Genomic DNA, 18,481 nt, shown 5'->3' with positions numbered 1-18,481 from the left:
ATATAAACAGTTGTCTAAATGTAAAAAAAACAACAACAGAGGACTCCTGCCGCATGTCCTTAGCGAACCGCATTTACGTGTATCCCCCTAAATTTTGGCCGCAGTAGATGTTTGGCTGCTCGCTGTAATTTAGATCCTGTATAGTTTGCAGGGTCAGAAAGAGGTTTTGAGAGCACTGCAGCCGCAGCAGAGAATGCCAATGTACTAACAGAGCTCTGGAGTGAGGTTTTGAAGATGGGCACAACTAATTCAAGAAACCAGGCAAAAAAATGAAAATATTAGTGCGCATTCTGCAGCCAAATGCAAGCTCTGATACTGAAATCAGCAGGGGAATATTTCAGCATTCAGAAATAACCTCAACTCTTAGCAGCTACAGTTACAAACTACAAGCTGCAAACATTTCATGTAGATAATGATACGTTTTCTTCGATTGCAGCTCAGTGAGTTTCATAAAAGTGTGTTTTATTTAAATGTTAAGGAACATTGTGTTGAGCAGGGCAAAAAAACCCAAAAAAAAACTTCCATAACCTCCTTTCTCCATAAATAGATCAACAAGTTTCTCACCAAGATGCTGCTAACCCTCCAAAATGTGATCAATCCAGTTACAACGGCTACTACGAATGCAACACAACGTGTAGCACTTTGAGACTAATCTCAACTACCCTTTGAAATTTCTTCACCTGAGAGATGGGCCAGGCTTCCATTAGATCTTTCAACTTCCTCATCCACAGACACCTTTAATTAGAGTTAGCAGTTAAAGCTTCAAAAGCCTCCCTGAACTTCTGCTTCCACAACCACAGAAGCCGGAAAAGTATTCTTCGCCGGGTTTAAAGCCTCCAGTACAATTAATGCCCATTAGCTCGCTCTTACGTTAGGACACTTGGTCTACCTGAACTCATCAACAATCAAGGTGTAGATGTAGCACACTCCCAAAAATCACACCATGCGTTCAGTTCTAAAAATTGACAGTATCAGGAAATTTACCATATTTGATTACTGATGTCATTTGGGCCAAGCTAGAAACCATCTGAGGTGCCTCAGTAAAAGTAGGGAGTCGCTGCGGAGCACCTTTTCTGGTATCCACCAACAAACTCCAGATCAAAGCCTTTCTCTCCATGTCACGAGAGCTGCACAAGCATTACCATCTCTTTCTCTGGGGAATAACAAACTGTTTCCAAGCAGGGGGCTCAGGAGCATCACAAAACGAACCCACAGGCTCTCAGAAAAACGAAAACGAAAAACGTCTGAACCAATTTCCACTATAGAGCTGACTTTCCACTTCCCGAGGGACTTTACAGTATGTACTGTATGCTATTCCTGTGCTCCGGGTCACCTGAGACTGAATTTTCTGTGAAGTTTTTTTCTCCAAGTCAGAAGAGTGGGAGAGAAAAACACGGCAAACAAATAAACAAACAAACAAATCTGAGGAAATTCCGAGAGTGCCACGCTGACTTTTTACATGAAGTAACTAATCTGTCACAATGATCACAGATCATAGAAAAAACAAATGAATTCTCCACAGTTGGTGGATTTTCACTTACATTTCCAACACTTGGCTATCAGTCAGTCACTCATTATATCCCTGAGTCATTTCATTACCCCGTCATCCTTTGAGCCATTCATTCATTTAACATCAATATTCATGAGAGCAAAAATCAACTTCATATGATACTGTCAATGATCTTTTTAATTAACATTCGGAAAAATGTAAATTAACTCGGAAATTATATCAGCGACACAGGGATGGATCAAGCACCGAGCACGAATATTCGCACATGTTCGAAACACACACACACACACCGAACACACACGAACAGAAAGAAATGATCCCAGAATAAAGCACTCTGCAAAGAAACAAGTTTTCTTTGGCTTCATACCAAACAAACATCGAAACAACGTCTGCATCTGATTGTCCAACTCACTCTTTCCAGGTCTTGTCGGAGGTGTGTGAAGAGTTTGAGGCGTCTGTAGAGGACGTCCTGCTCCTGTTGGGCCAGGTTGTCCACCTCGTCTCTCTTTAAGGTCACCAGAGGTCGATTAAAGTTGGCCTTCCTCTTCAGCTTCCAGAACTGATATAAGTAGTCCACCTTAAAACGTAGACACACACAATTACCTGTTACGCTATCATAATGTTCGCATCGCTGCCATGTTTGATTTCAATTCAAGTCAAAGATGGCAGCGAGAAATTTCATGAAGTTAAAAATCAGTGCGAGCATCTGGTCAATGAAGGCGCTGTGTGCGCAGGTCACATGGAAGGCCACTGTACTGTGCTTTCAGACCATTTCCTTTTTTGTTGTTTTTAATTGTGAATTAGAGGCACCGAAGCATTATAATGTGAAATTCTAGAGCAACATTTGTGCAGGAGATTTATTTCAAAAAGTCATCCAGCTTTGGAAACTTTATAGTCATATTAAACTTCAATAATTTTCTTTAAATTAAGGATCAAATACTTGGATATTCTTTGTGATTTTAAAGTCAAAGAAAAACTTTACAAAGGTCTCACAAAATTACAAAATACACATATAGTCACATAGAGAAGAAAGGACTCTCTGCTGTCCTGTGAAAAACTAGGTGCACCATTACAGCCTCAATACTGTAGGAATTTTTTTAATTAAATAGCCACCAGGTGCTGCTAATCAAATACACCTGATAAACTGATCATCACCAAGTGTGAGCAATGCTATAAACACTGAAGTTTTGGTAGTTTGCTGGTCAGGAATGGGGATCCTCACAAAATCAGCCCAAAGCATATCTTAAGTTTGCAAAATTGCATCTGAAAAAAACCAGAAGACGTCTGGAACAATGTCCTTAGGACAGATGAGACCAAAGTAGAGATGTTTGTCCATGATGTATAACGCAAACACAAACACCAACACCAACTGTCAGGCATGGTGGTGGTGGTGGGGTGATGATTCGGGCTTGTTCTGCAGCCATTCAGTTGACCAGAAACTCCTCTGTACACCAAAGTAGGGCTGTGCGATATGACCAAAATCTCATATCCCGATATAAGAATTCTATCGTCCCGATAACGATATAAATCACAAAAATGTAACATTTTCTGTAAATTCTGTGAATCTCGGGCAGCTCGACTTGCGTGAAGTGTTTCCAGCTGCGCGTCCTTTACCCGGAGTCGAGTGTTTTAACCGATGCATGAAACTATACATTTTTAGACATAAGTTGTAACGGCCGCCGGTTTCTTTGTATTTATCACACGGCGTGCTGCGGGGAAAAGCCTGTTCTAACGTTTGAGTCTAAGGTTTATTTTTTAGCACCTGGCGGCTCTTTTTTCTTCTCATCCGTAAATAATCTGCTCTTTCACGTGATTCAGTTTATTTTGAAAAGTCTCAACAGGATCTTGAGCTTTATTGTGAAAGGTTTATGTGGAACATAAACAAGCGGACGATGAAAAAATATTGCCGTAAACAGTTTATTTTGCGACACCACGAAACAAACGATAGCGTAAAATGAAACGACAGATGTTTTTATATCGTCATCCGATATATATCGTCATATCGAACAGCCCTACACCAAAGTACTCTAGAGTAAAGTGTGAGTCCATCTGTCTGACAGCTACAGCATTGCTGAAATTCTGTCATGTAACAAGTAAATGAACTTAAGCACAGCAGCAAACCTACAACTGTCTGAAAATAAGAAGAATCACCGTGTTGCAATGACCCTAACCTGATTGAAATGCTGTGGTGGGACCTTAAGAGAGGTGTGCACACATGGAGTGTGAACTGTTTTTAAAGAAACGTGGGCCAAAATTCCTCCACAACAGTTTGAGAGGCTGATAAAGTCATACAGAAAATAATTACTTGAAGTTACTGACGTTAAAAGTTGTTCGACCTCACCGAGCTTTTCACAGGGCTGTATCCTGGCTGAGTTTTCACAGGACAGGCTGAGTCCTGTGAAAACTTCATTTTTCCCATGATTGTAGACGTGACATTTTTCTTTTGTTAAAAATCCCCATTCATATTCACATTTGAAGGATCAACCTTTTACACCAAGGAAAATAAACCGGGACTGCACACATTAAAGAAGTGCAGCACTACGAAAAACGTTTCACTCATGAGAGTAAGCATTACTCTGAGTAAGCAATGACTCTTCAAAGTCTGGGTATTTGACAACATGGCTACAATCCCAAGTATTTCATTAGTGTATCCAACTACAATGAATACCTCTATTAGATCATACACTGCAGGCAAGACACAAAGCACACTGAGGCACTGTGGTGTAATGTGGTTGCCCCAACCTTGCCAAGAAAAGTGAAGCGGTTCTTTGACAACACAACAATATTTTCTCATAGATTTGTGACCTTAACCAGACAATACCTGAGTTTTTTCCTCTCTCTCTCAGCTCTATTATATTTTTAAAACCCAAAATGGCCCTGAAGTGTTGACTCAGTATCAAAAATTCTTTTTTAAAAAAAGAACTCTTTCAAATCCATGGTTTAGCTTTCCTAGTAAAAAAAAAAAAATTAAATAAAAATAAAACACTTTCCAGCAGCAGCGTCCATGTTTGGAAAGCAGAACAGAGCATGGTCTAAACAAATACCTGTAACTCATCATGCGGTCTACGAATACCTATGAATGGGGAACACTTGAGCCAGTGTGCTAAATCGAGGCAAGTACATGATTAGTCTTCTCATATTTCTATAATTTTATACTCTTAACACAAACACATTTTTCCGACTAGGCAATGTTCTCCCAGATTTCATCAATCAATAGGAGCCTTCAGCTTTTTGTTCTTTGGACAGAAACGGCACTTCCTAACAGCTTCATGCTTCGGTGAATCGGGCGTTCTGAAATGCTCTGCTGCACGTCGCTGCTGTACTGAGCAGTCACAGTATCTGCATACTTGCTCCCTCTTAGCAGGAACAAGTGCTGCTATTATGAGCTCTCTCATCAGTGAGTTTTTTCAGCCACTCATCTTGTTGACCATGTCTGTGCACTTCGTGCCTATACCTGAGTCACTACCTAGAGGAGCGGGTATTTTTTGATGCACATACAGGCGTACCTATCCTATCGCAACGAGTGTTTAACCTCATTTCTTTTAACTTAATGAGAAGCTGTAGGGTCCTAGCTTAACACACCTGGGAGACGGGCAGCCCCAGGTTTTCGGCAACCTCCCTGGGTTCCACGAGTCGGTAAAACTCATCCTCCAGCTCCTGAAGCTTCTGCTTCCTCTGGCTCACTTTTTCTCTCTCCAGTTGGTCGCGCTCAGCCCGCTCCGACGCCGACACTGAAACCAGGTGCGATACCGACCTCTGCTCCGGATCGCTGCTGCCATTTGTCTCGTTTTGCTGGTCCTGCCGAAGCTCGGAGGTGAGACCGGGGGCGGCCCACTCGGGTCTGGCTCCACCGTGTGCTCCGTTGGCGGTGGAAGCGGTGACGTGATTGCCGTTGCTCAGTCCGCTTGAGCTGAAGGTGCTGTTGGTGTTTGTACTGGTGTTGCTGTGCTCCAGGCAGAAGGACTTGAAGCGCACCTCGTCGTTCTCGGCCAAGATGGTCTTCATCTCCAGGCCGTGATCGAAGGCGCAGGTCACATGGAAGGCCACAATACAGGAGGGCATGGAGCACTGGGAGCAGGGACAGAGAGGAAATTGAGTTAAGGGACACAGAAATAAAACAAATTGTCTTCATGTTCTCAGACATTTTGTCAAACCTGTTTGTTTTAAGCTGTCATTTTCGGTTCATTCATTGCGTTATCAAGGTTCCAGAACAAGTGCAGCAAAGCAGAAAGACAGACCAAGTCACAACAAACACAGCTTTCCCATTTCTGCTGACATTCTGGTAACTTGGGATATGTTTCAATATGTGTGTGAGTGCATGTTTCTCAGTGCTATCCATTACAGGTCATACTAAGAGCTGACCTCCCACTGAGTCCCTCCAGGCATGGTACGATTTTGTGTGTGTGTGTGAGAAAGCGTGAACCCTTGTGACTGTACTGGTGTCACTGCTGCATGCACATTTGTTAGTATGTGTGAGTGTGTGTGTAGATCTGCACTTATCAAAGTAGTTCAGGATTCGGCAGGAGGCTCGTTGGTGACTCTCTGCACTGCAGTGCATGATAAAAAAAACCCTCACTGATCCGACCGACTCAACCATCTGGAAAACAACTTTTCTACAAATGTCTCTCTCCCTTTTTTTCTCTTATCCTTATTTGGCTTTTATGCTTCATAAAAACTTTCTAAAAAGCTTTAAAAAGTTTTAATTGGAACTACTTCCTACCAAAGAAACAGTCCAGTCCTAACTGGCGTTGGGCTTTTCGGCATTTCCAAATGTGGTTTGTACGATGAGGCAAAAAAGGAGACATAACTGGCTAGTATATTCTTTTTTGCTTGAACTTCGGGTTGGCTTTGGACTGTGCTGCGGTCTTCTCTACTGTCACACTAAAGTAGGTCATCATCAGCCCGAACACCAATCTATCACTACAACCTTCAGCAGCACATGGAAAAGTGTGCGACTGTAATCTCAGGTATGCTGAGAGATCCAGATGAACCCACTCTCATTTCATCTTTTATGGACTTAATATTAGAGCCTATTTGTGTGTGGGAGGATTAACAGAGATATCCTGCATTAAACTTACATGATTTGTGAAACAGCATGTGAATCCATGTGAAACCGCAAACTGACTAATGGAGACCTCCTATGTGTGTTATTCCCCAATGTGGATAATGATGATAGACTCCTTGCTTTAATTGGCTCAATATGTCAAGTTGTACAGTCACTGTTATATATTTTAGTCTTTTGAGCACGACAAGCTTGGTTTTTATTGAAAACTGCCTGCAAATACCACATTTTCACCAGTTCTTTCCCTAACGTTACCAGATACATTATCAGAGAGATTATGAGGGAGATTTACCACTCAAACAAACCCCGTTAGAAATCTATAGGGAAGTGCTATAACAGCAAATATGAACACTACTGATTGCAAACAGTCAATCAACAGCAAAATGAGAAAACATAAACCTACTCTGTTATTGTGCTAATGCAGATGAACCCTAGAAGTTCAAAAGGTGTGGCAGCCTGTACACTGGGGGAAATACAGTGAAGTGAAAAAGTGTTTGCCCCCTTCCCGATTTCTTAAAACACAAGTTAATTACAGTTTATAAATGAATTATTATTATTACAATGATAAACACCTTCATTTAGAAAATGCATTTTGTGTTTACTTGTGTTTTCTCTAATATTATATTTGTCTGATGATCTGAAACATTTAAGTGTGACACGTATACAAAAAAAAATTAAAAATAAATCAGGGGACAAACACTTTTTCAAACCACTGTAAGTATCTGATCCCCTGCTAAAATTTTTAAGTTTGCCAAGAAACACCACTGTTAACAGCATTGGTAATGTACATGCCTGCCTAAGTTTGCCACTGAAAATCTAAATGATTCAGAGAAAGTGCAGGAGAAAGTGTTGTGGTCAGATGAAAGTAAAATCGAGCTTTCTGGCATCAACTCAACCTGCCATGTTTGGAAAAAGAGAAATTCCAAGTACGACAAAAAGAACACTATCCTCACAGGTGTTTTTCTGCTAAGGGTACAGGATGACTTCGCCACATTAAAGGGCCAATGGATGCGGTCATGTCCTACTAAATGTTGGACGAGAACGTCCCTCCCCAAGTCAAAACATTTAGTAAACCAATTATTTCCCCCACTGTATATCTACTCATTATCGTGGTAAAGATGCAAGCGTGCCTAGTGTTGTTTCTCGGCTTATGTATGATGTGGCACAGCAGAACACTTGTGCTATGGTGAAGAAAGTCCATAAACACCTAAACAGTTAGAAACACTGATATAGCATATATTGCGTAACTTTGTGCATAGCATACACGCCTTTTGTAGATGACAAAAAAAAGAAACCTTATTTTAGGGTAAAATCACCAAACTATTTCATTGTTTATCAGATTAGACAGTTTTATATTCTGGTAACCACTGGAATTCACGTTATATCTCTCCCCATTTATTTGACTCGGGGCTTTATGATAACTGATAATTGCCCATCTTAGTTACAAATGGAGTGAGCGTTTACCACAGCTGCCACTTTGTTACCAAGATGGTTGCTGAGTGGCAAATTTTCTCCTAAAACTTTGACAATGTATCCAAGATATTGTGTCCAATAGATAACAACATTTTACCCATAAAGTTTATTTCACAGCACTTGTTTAAGTCCCACTTCATATTGTGCATATATTTTATATGAATTTTACCTTTATTGACGAAAAACAAATGATTTCCATATTTTTTTTCACTATGGGACTGTATCAGGTCTGATATAGTGATCACGTTTATGAAATCTGTTTTTGATGTGCAGCAGTCTGAAATGACTGCATATGCACAAGCATAAGCATGTGAACATTCTGCAGTATTACCACTTTGTCTTCTTGGCAACACCTGCTAGCTTTTACCATATATATATTTTTAATATCCATATTTTCTTTCCATGACCTGATTATCTTGACTCATCAGGCTTAACTCAATCCATCCATTTTGTGTCAAAGAAGAGTGAAGTGGCACATCATTGTATGCGATCAACAAACACAGCCTCTAGCAAAGTGCCTGGGTTAACAAAGACAGTGGATAACTATCCATTATTTTTAACTGGGGTTTTAGGTGTTTTTCAAGCTAGCTAATGCAAAGAAACCTTGGCTCTAATGGATTTTGCACAGCCCTCAAATCATTATGACAGTTTGGTTGGTTTTTCAGTGTACATTCTCGTGTTTAAAGAGTTTAATTTGTCCTTTATTGTTTTTTAAGGTAAAACTAAATGGCTTTTCTCTGTCATAAGAAGCTTTGACCAATGAGTTAGCTGCCAGATGTGGGTTTAGAAGGCAGCTGTTTTCCCCCACCCCATCGGAGTGGAGCTGGAACCACGTTTTCTCCTCCCCTTCAGGTCACCTGCTGATCATCAGAGCAATCAACTGCTGAACAAAAAGACCAGCGCGGCCATCCACACTCCGCCAGATTATGAGCTCACCCGACGTGGTGAAGAGGCTAATCTTGTTTTTATTTGCTTTTTCTTATGATCTGTTTCTCATGTAATTCCGTGCCTTTTCTCCTCGTCTCCACTAAGCCAGCCAGCCCCGGATCTCACATCCATGTGCAACCACTCACCTCTCACGAATGCCACTTCTTCTGCTGCCACTTGAGATCATTACTCACCTGCTGGATCACCGCTGCCACTCTTCGGAGCCTTCCCACGCTCCACCCTTCACCAGCTTCCTTGCGGGCTCGAAAACCTCTCCCTTTTGGCACCCTCCCCTGGCCCGACTACCTCGGATTTCAAGTAAGGTTTTCTCACAATAATCCTCTGGACAACATTGCCTAACTCACCTCCTCCTCCTCCTTCTCTGCACTGTCTAACTTGTCCTCTTGTCTCACAGCTCTTACCTGGTCCCTCTCTACCTGCCTTCGCTCCTCATGCCCGCCTCTCTCTCCAGTTAATTGCATTCATATGTTCAGCTGAGCTCAGCCTTGTATTTAAATAAAGTTTGTTTCTATGTTTACGTTTCTTTAAAGTGAGTAAGAGCTCATTTAAGTTAGTTCATGTGCAATGTCTCTAAGCGAATAAAGAATCTCAAAATGCACTCTACTTCTCTCCGTCTTGCCCGGGTCCCGCACTTGAGTCCTACACTCACTGTTTGCTAAAGCTTGACAGTTTCACCTGATGCACAGATAAATCACCAAGAAAATAAAGCCAGTGATGAAGAAACAGAAGGTGTGATCCAATAATCACATGCTTAGCCTGTGTAAGACACCCCAATAAATACAACATCCTGATAAAACGTGGAGTTACGGTCAAAGGTCTCCACTGTAAACCCATTTTTTTTATTACCAACCAAATGTCAGATTGAGCCCACTGCAGCTGCTCTCACTTTTTCGGTGGCAAAAGGTTGAACACAGCGTGGAGTTGGCTAAATGTGTTGTTTGGTATGAGCCAAGTCATCGGAGGAAAAAAAAAAAAAGAAAAAGAAAAAAATACTCATCTGGCCTTTTCGACTGCACCTGCTCTGTTCTGGCAGGGATTCATTAATAATGTTTTTATCAGTGCCCACACTGCTGCCGACTACTTCTGTTTGTGAAGAAAACATGTTTCTCTAAAATAATCTTTGCAAGACTTAACTGAGAAAAAAACCCCGACATTATTCAGACTGAGGTTTGTTCATACTTTACTCTGGAACATTTTTTAACTTGTGTATCCACTTGCGATTTATCAACATTTCCTTGACCTGAAAAATTCTGGATTTGTTTCCTCTCTTTTTTTGTTGCACATGTATTTGGTACAAACCAACCAGAAAAATCAGTGAAGCAACTTCCCATCTTTTTCAGCTTTAGGTTTAGCCGATTTTCCATCACTCTCCATAATTAATTTTAAACAAATCTATCCATTCGTTATATTACCACAAATTCAATTCGGGGTCATGCAGGCACTGGAGCTTATAGACTTACATTGGACCCTTAGCAAATTTAGAGTCACCAATTAACCTAACATGCAATCCTTTGCATCGTGGAAGGAAGCAGGAGTACCCAGAGGGAGCATAAACAGGCAAACTCCACAGAGAAAGGCTGTGAGGCGGCAGTGCTAACCACTGCACCATTTTTCCACCCAAAAACCAGAAAGGGGCAGAGATTAGAGACAAGCTTGGACCTACAGTAACTAATCAGTGTGATCACTTGAAAGATCTCAAGCATCTTCCCTATATGTCAATCAATCGTCAATATAGTCAATCGTATTGATAACAATACTAGTATTGTAGCGCGATAGGATCAATAGTTTGTTTCTATCCTCCAAGTTCAGAATGTAGCCCACTGAATTGTATTAAATTGTTTTCTTTTTTGGAAATGAAAAAATATACCTCAAACATGCACTATGAAAACTGTCATAACCCTTTTGTGTTTCCCAATACATCTATTTTATTTTTGACCTAAATCAAATTTAAACAACAAAAGTTGATCCAAAGTGCTTTAGAGCAGGCAAATTTCCTCCAAAAAGCCCAGTTTCAAAATACATAAAAGGCTGATTGGTGTGCTTTGTAACCGTGGAAAGTAAAAAAAACTGTGATTTAAGGGTCACATCTCTTAAATCTCTACTACATAAGTTGCTTTTATAAGTTGAAAGTATAAGTATTGTTCTTCGCAATACTAGCCCTGTATTTACTTGGTATCCCTTCAATAACAAAATGTGCAGCACTGCACGGGACTAGACTTTAAAACAAAGTTCTGTATGTTTAAACAGAATTCAGCTCCAATCCTATGATATTCCAACATCTGAGCTTCTGGATGTCCACCGCTTGATATGGGAATAACCAGAGTCATAATAAAGCAAATTAAATTCTTACGACATATTTTCAAGACCTTTTTCTATTCACTTAATCCATCTAGCACACTTAGAGCTACAACAATCTCATTATTAAAAGCTGTACACAGAATCTCTTTTACATATACAGTACAGGTGGCACTGGTTGACCTTCTAGTGCACAGATCTTCAGTAGAATACTAATTAAGAGACTCTTAACTCAGAACGTCCTGGCTAATGGTTGTTAGATATGTATACTTTGTTATGAGCGCTTGAGATGCTTGTTAGTAGCTCAGCATGAAAAGAGACAGGACAAGGTGTCATTAGACGAAGGCTTCAAAAAGTGGATTTCACTATTGGAAGTGGTGCCGAAGTGAAGAACACTCAAGGCTGAAGCTGTCTGACCTACTCAACATTAAAAACACACAGATATCAGTGGTAACACATGCTTTGTGCTTTAATGTCTGCTATAGTGTGAATACATTGTCCTGCAATTGATCTACAATGATTGTATCACAAATCACAGCAAACACTTAAATCGGCAAAATAGATTAAAAGAAATTTCCTCTCCTGGACTGAAACTTTTCGAGGCGGAAAAATATTTCTTATTTCCGACTTTTCTCCACATGGTTTACAAAGAACTCCTGCTGCTCGCGCTGCTGTGCAGAAAAGCATCTCAACTGATTAGCAAGTATGTTTGTACAGCAGTCTGCTTTCAGCTATGGAAACAGGAGAGTGAGACTCTCCCTACGGACGACTCCAACTCAGGGGGTTCGCTGATAGTCTACAGCAGGGATACACTGTCAGGAAACACCCTCGCCGATGCGCAAACGCACACACGCGTCCGTATCCAGTACGTACATCTGGGATGTGCATATGCTGCAAGCAAATGCAAAAGCATTGCAATGCTTTAGGATTGCGGTTCACCTTAAGGGCACTTTTGAAGCTAAATCATGCACAGGCTAATGTCTGTGAAGTGGGTTCGTGTAAGTGTGTCAGCAGGGGCTGTGTTTGCATACTAAGCAGTCGCTTCAAACACATCCACATTGCCTATCAGGAAACTAAAAACTACAATAATTTGATGAGAGAAATGCTGTGTTTGGAGCATGCTGTGTTCATTTTGTGTCTTTTTACCTGCAAGGCTTCATTAATAAATTCATGGATCAGTGTTTCACCCTTTGTAATAAATATTACACATAGTGGAAACCTTCACATATCCACAAACCACCTCTGGCTGATGTACAGCATGCATGCAGGCTGCATGATAATTTAAAAAGAGGAAACTTGTTGCTGTTGAAATCACACCCTCACTTATCTTGGTTTAACTTGTTTGCGAACTGGTAGTTGAGATTTAGCAACCAGAGAAGGAAAAGAAGCACAAACTGAAACCCATAATCTGGAGCACTGTAGAACCTGTGGACGTTTTGAATGCTGCTTGTGTTTCTTTTGTTTTTGGGGTTTTTCTTTTAGCATTTGAAGACAATGAGATAGACGGGCAAAGCATTGATAATATACCTGAATGCAGGTCCCTGTGTGCTCTCGACACAGGCTGCAGGACAGAGCCCAGCGGCTGGCGGGGATATGGGACACCTTGGTAATGGGCTCCATCTTCTCTGGACAGCCTATACTCACCTAAGGAGGAAAACAAAACAGTTAGTAAGAAACAAACATAGAAAGCAAAACAACACTGATGAGACTCATCTTACTCTAAATTCTTTTAAAAAAAAATCTCACTTAATAATTAGGCAAAGTGCCAAACATATTTTGGTTGCAGCTTCTCAAATGTTGGAATATGCAGCTTTTTTTGGGATAAGTTAATATTCATCTGCGATGGTCATACAGGCAACTGAGGCTGAAAGACTCTGGGTGCATCTGGGGGCTTCCCATGATGTGTTCCTTTTCACTCCCTCTATTTTTATACACCACTTTGCATTTAATCATTGGCTATTATTAATCTCTGGCTGTCTTTCACTTCTCTTTTCTCCCCTCAACCCCAACTAGTCGCGGCAGACGGCTGCCCCTCTCTGAGCCTTGCTTTGCTGGTGGTTTCTTCCTCTTAGGAGGGGGTTTTTCTTTCCCTCTGTCGCCAAGTGCTTGCTCATAGGGGGTCGTCTGATTGTTCAGATTTTTTATGTACTATTGCAGGATCTTTACCTTAAAAAAAAAAAAAAAGCTTCTTGAAGCAACTGTGATTTGGCGCCATATAAAGTATTAATAAAATACAACATTTGAAGTTAGAGCATAATTATCATCTTCTTAAATATATTTAACACCTCAGCTACGCAACTTCTTCAGTTTCTGATTAAAGTAACCTCCCTAAACGCATCCTAGGAATGACAGTTTACACCCTAATTTAGCTTGAATAACTTCACCTGTTTTCCAATTTCCAAAACTGTCCTCGGACCCAGAGCAGAGACACATGTGCTTCTTGGAAAAAGGTTACTGTAAAGCTCTGTGTGACTTCCTCTTTGAGCAGTTCATTCAGAACAGCTTTGGCCCCAGACCTCCCTGCACCAAATACAACCAAGAAGTCATTGACTTGTGCCAACCAGCCATGCAGAAAAGAAGTGAAGAGCACTCATCACCAAAGCGCTGTTTCTTCCTTCCTTCCTTCCTCTGCTGCCTATTTCTTTACAAAAAAGGAAAAAAAACATTCCACTTCTTTCACATCCACTTCTTGTCATATTTGAGGCACGGCCTTCTCTCCTTGTCCTTCACGCTTGTATTAACAAGCTGACAACTGATTTCCGCAGGTCACGCCCCCCCCCCCCATCATCCACTCGTCCTTCTATCTGATTTTCTTTCCTCCTCTCATCTGCTCAACCACAGAACAAACCAATGGCCTCTGCTCTTTCTGTTATTATCGATGTCTTTTGTACAACACACTCACACAGTTGATGCGGGGGTCAATTTTCACTCCATTGAGAATGTCAATAGAAAGTGCAATTCTGACAATGATGCCACAGCCGTCACTGTCAACGCGCACTTCTTTTATGCAGCTGATATAAGAGCCGGTCGATAAGAAAAGGATTTCCACTTTTTGAATGGTACAGTTAATTGATTGAATTGTTCACAACCGTGATTCCCACGCACACACACACATACGCAGAAGTTGCACTTCACATTTCAAAGCAGACAGATGAAAAAAGGGACAAAATCTGAAATCGCTTTAGAGGAAATCACTGTGTTAAATAAAAAGCCTTCTTAAAAGAGGGGCTCTTCCTCTTTGAGATTGAGTGTGTGTGTTTGTGTGTCTATGTGTAACTATGAGGGGTGAAAAGCTGTTTAAAGAGAGACCTTTCTCTAGGAGCTGAAGGCAGGCATAAGGCAGCTATGCACAGCTCTGGAGAGGCTGTATCATTTGAAGGCACACACACCCTTACAAAAACAAACACACATACACTATAAATGTAAAACACACTTACACACAGTTTTTTCCACCACATATTCAGAACAAATCTACCAACTAGTAGCATGAAGCACATACATCTGAGCCCACACAAGGACAAGAGCACAAAACACACACACACACACACAGCACAGACATGCAAATTAACCCCCTCCGCCATGGTAGGAAGAGAAAACAAAAGCGAATGGAGCAACGAAAACAATTAGCCCAATCAAGGGTGACAGAAGGCAATTAGGAGGAAAAGGTTTGAGGTGCCAAAAGCCACTCTATTATTGAGAGAAATGTGCTGGTGAAGTGTGCCGCTGAATAGTCGCAAGAAATATGACTGGCTGTCTTAAAGGTGTGCAAGGCTCGAAGCGCATCCACGAACCTTCTGAAATGAGGGGGCTCCGTTTGGGGCTTTCAGATGAGCGACGGTGACAAAAGATGTCATCAAGAAACGTCAAGACGAAATGAGCGGCTGCTGGGAGAAGCACGCTTGACAGCCAGGTTCCTCGGGAATCATTATGCATTCTTCAGATTGTAAAGAGGAAGGTGTTGACTGGTATTTTAAACATTTACTCTAAACAAGTGGTGGAAACAAGTAACAGGTGCAAATGCTTCTCAAAATCTTCCACCAAAGACTTTTTTGAGTCTAATTGCAAAGCAAAGGCCTCACCGTAAAACCACAGCGATGCGCTACATTGCCAAAAGTATTCACTCAGGCATCCGAATCATTGAATTCAAGTTTTCCGATCATTTCCACGGCCACAGGTGTATAACATGCAGCACCTGGACGTGCAGACTACTTTTACAAATATTAGTGAACGAATGGGTTGCTCTCAGGACTTAACCTGTCCAACAAGTCCAGTCATGCAGCTTCCTTGCTACTAAATATTCCACAGTCAACTGTTAGTGGAAGTGGAAGTGACTTGAAGCCATGAAGTGGTAGGCTATGTAAAGTTACAGCTCAGTGTCAGCAAATGCTGAGGCAAATAGTGCGCAAAGGTCACCGACTTTCTGCACAGTCAGTTGCTACTGATCTACAAAACTCATGTGACCTTCAGATTTGCTGAAGACCAGCGCAGAGAGAGCTTCATGGAGTGGAGTGTAATCCAAGCCTTACAGAACCAAGCGCAATGCAAAGCATCAGATGCAGTGGTGTAAACCACACCGCCACTGGACTATAGAGCAGTGGAGACGTTCTCTGGATGGACATCACGCTTCTTCATCTGGTAATCCAATGGAAGAGTCTGGGTTTGGCAGTTGTCTGACTGCAATGTGCAAAGTACAAAGTTTGGTGGAGGAAGTATCACAGTGTGGGGCTGTTTTTCAGGAGTTCGGCTTGCCTTCTTAACGCTTTACCATACCACGACATTTTGAACAATTTCATCCTCCCAACATTGTGGGAACAATTCTGTGAAGCCAACAATGCTAAAAGCGAATGTAGAAAAGGTTACACTTCCAGGGATGTATTAAAAATTCATTAACATGCTGGCTGCAATTTTAAGATTGCACAAAGAAACCAATCAGTATCTGACTGTATGTGGACCTTGTGACCACCTAGTGTCTTTCTCTCAGTGTCTCACCTCAGGGATCCATAAGGCACAGCTGACGTGGACCCACTTGGTTCCACTGCGGGTGGGCTTGAGTGCCCCCCCTCTCTTGGGGCAGAGCAGACATTTTGGCTGGACCCCGAGAGCGCAGGTCCGACACAGCCAGTTCCCCTGGGGTACCTTCAGGATGCCGTAACACGCCTGCAACAGGGAAAGAAATAAAAAAGGAAAGTTATGACAGGTCTTAATGCGAAAGCTGCATAACGATGGTTCTGAATTTACATAGGTTACCAACCATGACGTAACATGCAAGCTAATTTATTCTGGCTAACCAATTCTTCTAAGTCTTTGTGCCAAGCTAACCAGCCAATAGCTGTAACTTCTTATGCAGTGGACAGATTACCAGCCTTGCTAATAAGAGAATGGAAAACTACGCCAAATCACCATAAATAAAAAGTTTATTAAAGACCTATTAGTACACTGAAGCACATTAACATACACCCCATGTAAACCATTAGGTGTATATTAAAAGTTGTATTCCATATACTCTGTGTTGGCAAAAAGATGACTGACAGTCAGCTTTTCAAGCCAACCTAAAAACAGTGAATTTTGTTTTGTTTTTGTTGTGATTGAGCACATAAGTGGTGCCGCAGCTGATCCGGTTCACAATCCATTAAGTTTTCTTGTTGTCGGTTGCACAAACTAATGAGAATTACAAGCCGCTGAAAAGTTAAGAACGCTCTCAAGCAGTTATATGGTGGACACATTCATCTCGACATGACTGCTGCAATACAATCACTCGGCCATAAAAAGCATGAAAATGTGTGAACGCATCAGGATGTCACAGCACTGACCATATTACTGATGTCAGCATAATGGTTAATGGACTGATACTTATAGAGCACTTTTCTATTCCTTTTTACTACAAGCTTCATTCACTCATTCACACAAGTGCCTGTTCCTATGCCTAAGCCCTTTTAATCTAACATCACACACCAACGGACAAATCAGAGGGCTTTTAGTTTGAGCACAGTTTGGGTGAAGACCAATAAGGTCATCAGTGTGCGAAGTAGCAACAATAAAATCATTAGGAAAGACTAAAAACCTAAATAACTTGCTTTAAATGGGGAATGGCCTTCCTGTGTTAATGATGTACTTGCTTGCAACAGTAACCGTAGAAGACATTGGGCGATTCCCAACAGGAATCTTGGCATAACTTTCACCAGCTACACCCTGAAGCCTGCGAGTCGTCTTGCTTTTTAAGTCAAAATCCCCAACATACATTTGGTTTCAATGCAACAACTTCTGTATTCTCATATAGGTTTTATTAACTGCTGCTCCAATTACAAATCTCCATTTAATATTTCTTTATTTTAGTAAGAACAGCATGAGCTTCCAACACATCTGAAATGCCACATAGACTTTATTTTGTTTTTTAAAGCACAGCTGGGTTTTGTATGATCAGAGCTCCACCCAATTCCCCTTCCGCTATCACAGAGGGGTTCCATGGAAGTCTTTCATGCCAGAGTAACAGCATGCTTATATGTTTCTGATAAGATCCGGTCCCCAGGGTTAGAAACAAAGTGTTATTTTATTGTCAGACATTATTTACTCCTTCATTGTTAGAAAGGGTCTACTGTGGCAAGCGAAGCATACGTAATGCCTCTTTTTCTACCATTATCCCTATCACCTCAGATCTATCATATCAAAGCATTACTCCTTTAGTTGAGCCTCAAATGAAATTTAGTCGCCCCAAATCCCAGACCATCACGAGGGAAGGACACATCATATTTCATATAACTAAAAAGGCAGAACACGCATTCATATTAGACTTAGAGGATGATAAAACAACAGAGACAGAGAGAAAAAACAAACAACCTTCAAGGAAATGAAACACGAAAGTCTCAGTCTTTGTTAAAAGCAATTAAGGGACTCTATTGATGAAATGATTTTATTGATCAAACAAAGCACCTCAGCAAGCATGGCCCGTGTTTCACCTACCGAGCGTTGGGGAGACCACTTCACCAGGGAAGGAACAGACGATGCTGGTTAGTGATATTTTAGTGTGGTTACACACTAAAAGCAATATTACTTAATACTGCTGGGAGCAACCTTTTCTTTCACCGCCTGCTATAATTTGTTTCCATGACACCTCAACTTTTGGCTCGTACCTATTTTTACTCAACAAATACTACTAGGAAAACACCAGAGGCTCCTAAGAGTAATGTTTTGATGAC

General features: G+C 41.2%; 1 protein-coding gene across 2 annotated transcripts in view; it reads right to left on the bottom strand.

Annotated features, from left to right (window-relative positions):
- The window catches only part of jade2 (jade family PHD finger 2), a 219,926-nt gene that overhangs the window by 82,350 nt on the left and 119,095 nt on the right, over positions 1-18,481 (bottom strand). For both annotated transcript variants that reach the window (XM_040032293.1, XM_040032292.1), the window contains exons 7-10: positions 16,278-16,445; positions 12,816-12,932; positions 5,093-5,578; positions 1,923-2,087 (exon numbers count right to left, since the gene is read on the bottom strand). In XM_040032293.1, the coding sequence (XP_039888227.1) occupies positions 1,923-2,087; positions 5,093-5,578; positions 12,816-12,932; positions 16,278-16,445 (936 nt within the window). The remainder of the gene's footprint in view (positions 1-1,922; positions 2,088-5,092; positions 5,579-12,815; positions 12,933-16,277; positions 16,446-18,481) is intronic.

This window comes from Simochromis diagramma, unplaced genomic scaffold (assembly GCF_900408965.1).
Source record: "Simochromis diagramma unplaced genomic scaffold, fSimDia1.1 OVJJ01000216.1, whole genome shotgun sequence".
Taxonomy (NCBI): domain Eukaryota; kingdom Metazoa; phylum Chordata; class Actinopteri; order Cichliformes; family Cichlidae; genus Simochromis; species Simochromis diagramma.
Note: the sequence above shows the minus strand (reverse complement) of the source record. Positions and strands in the feature narration are given on the sequence as shown.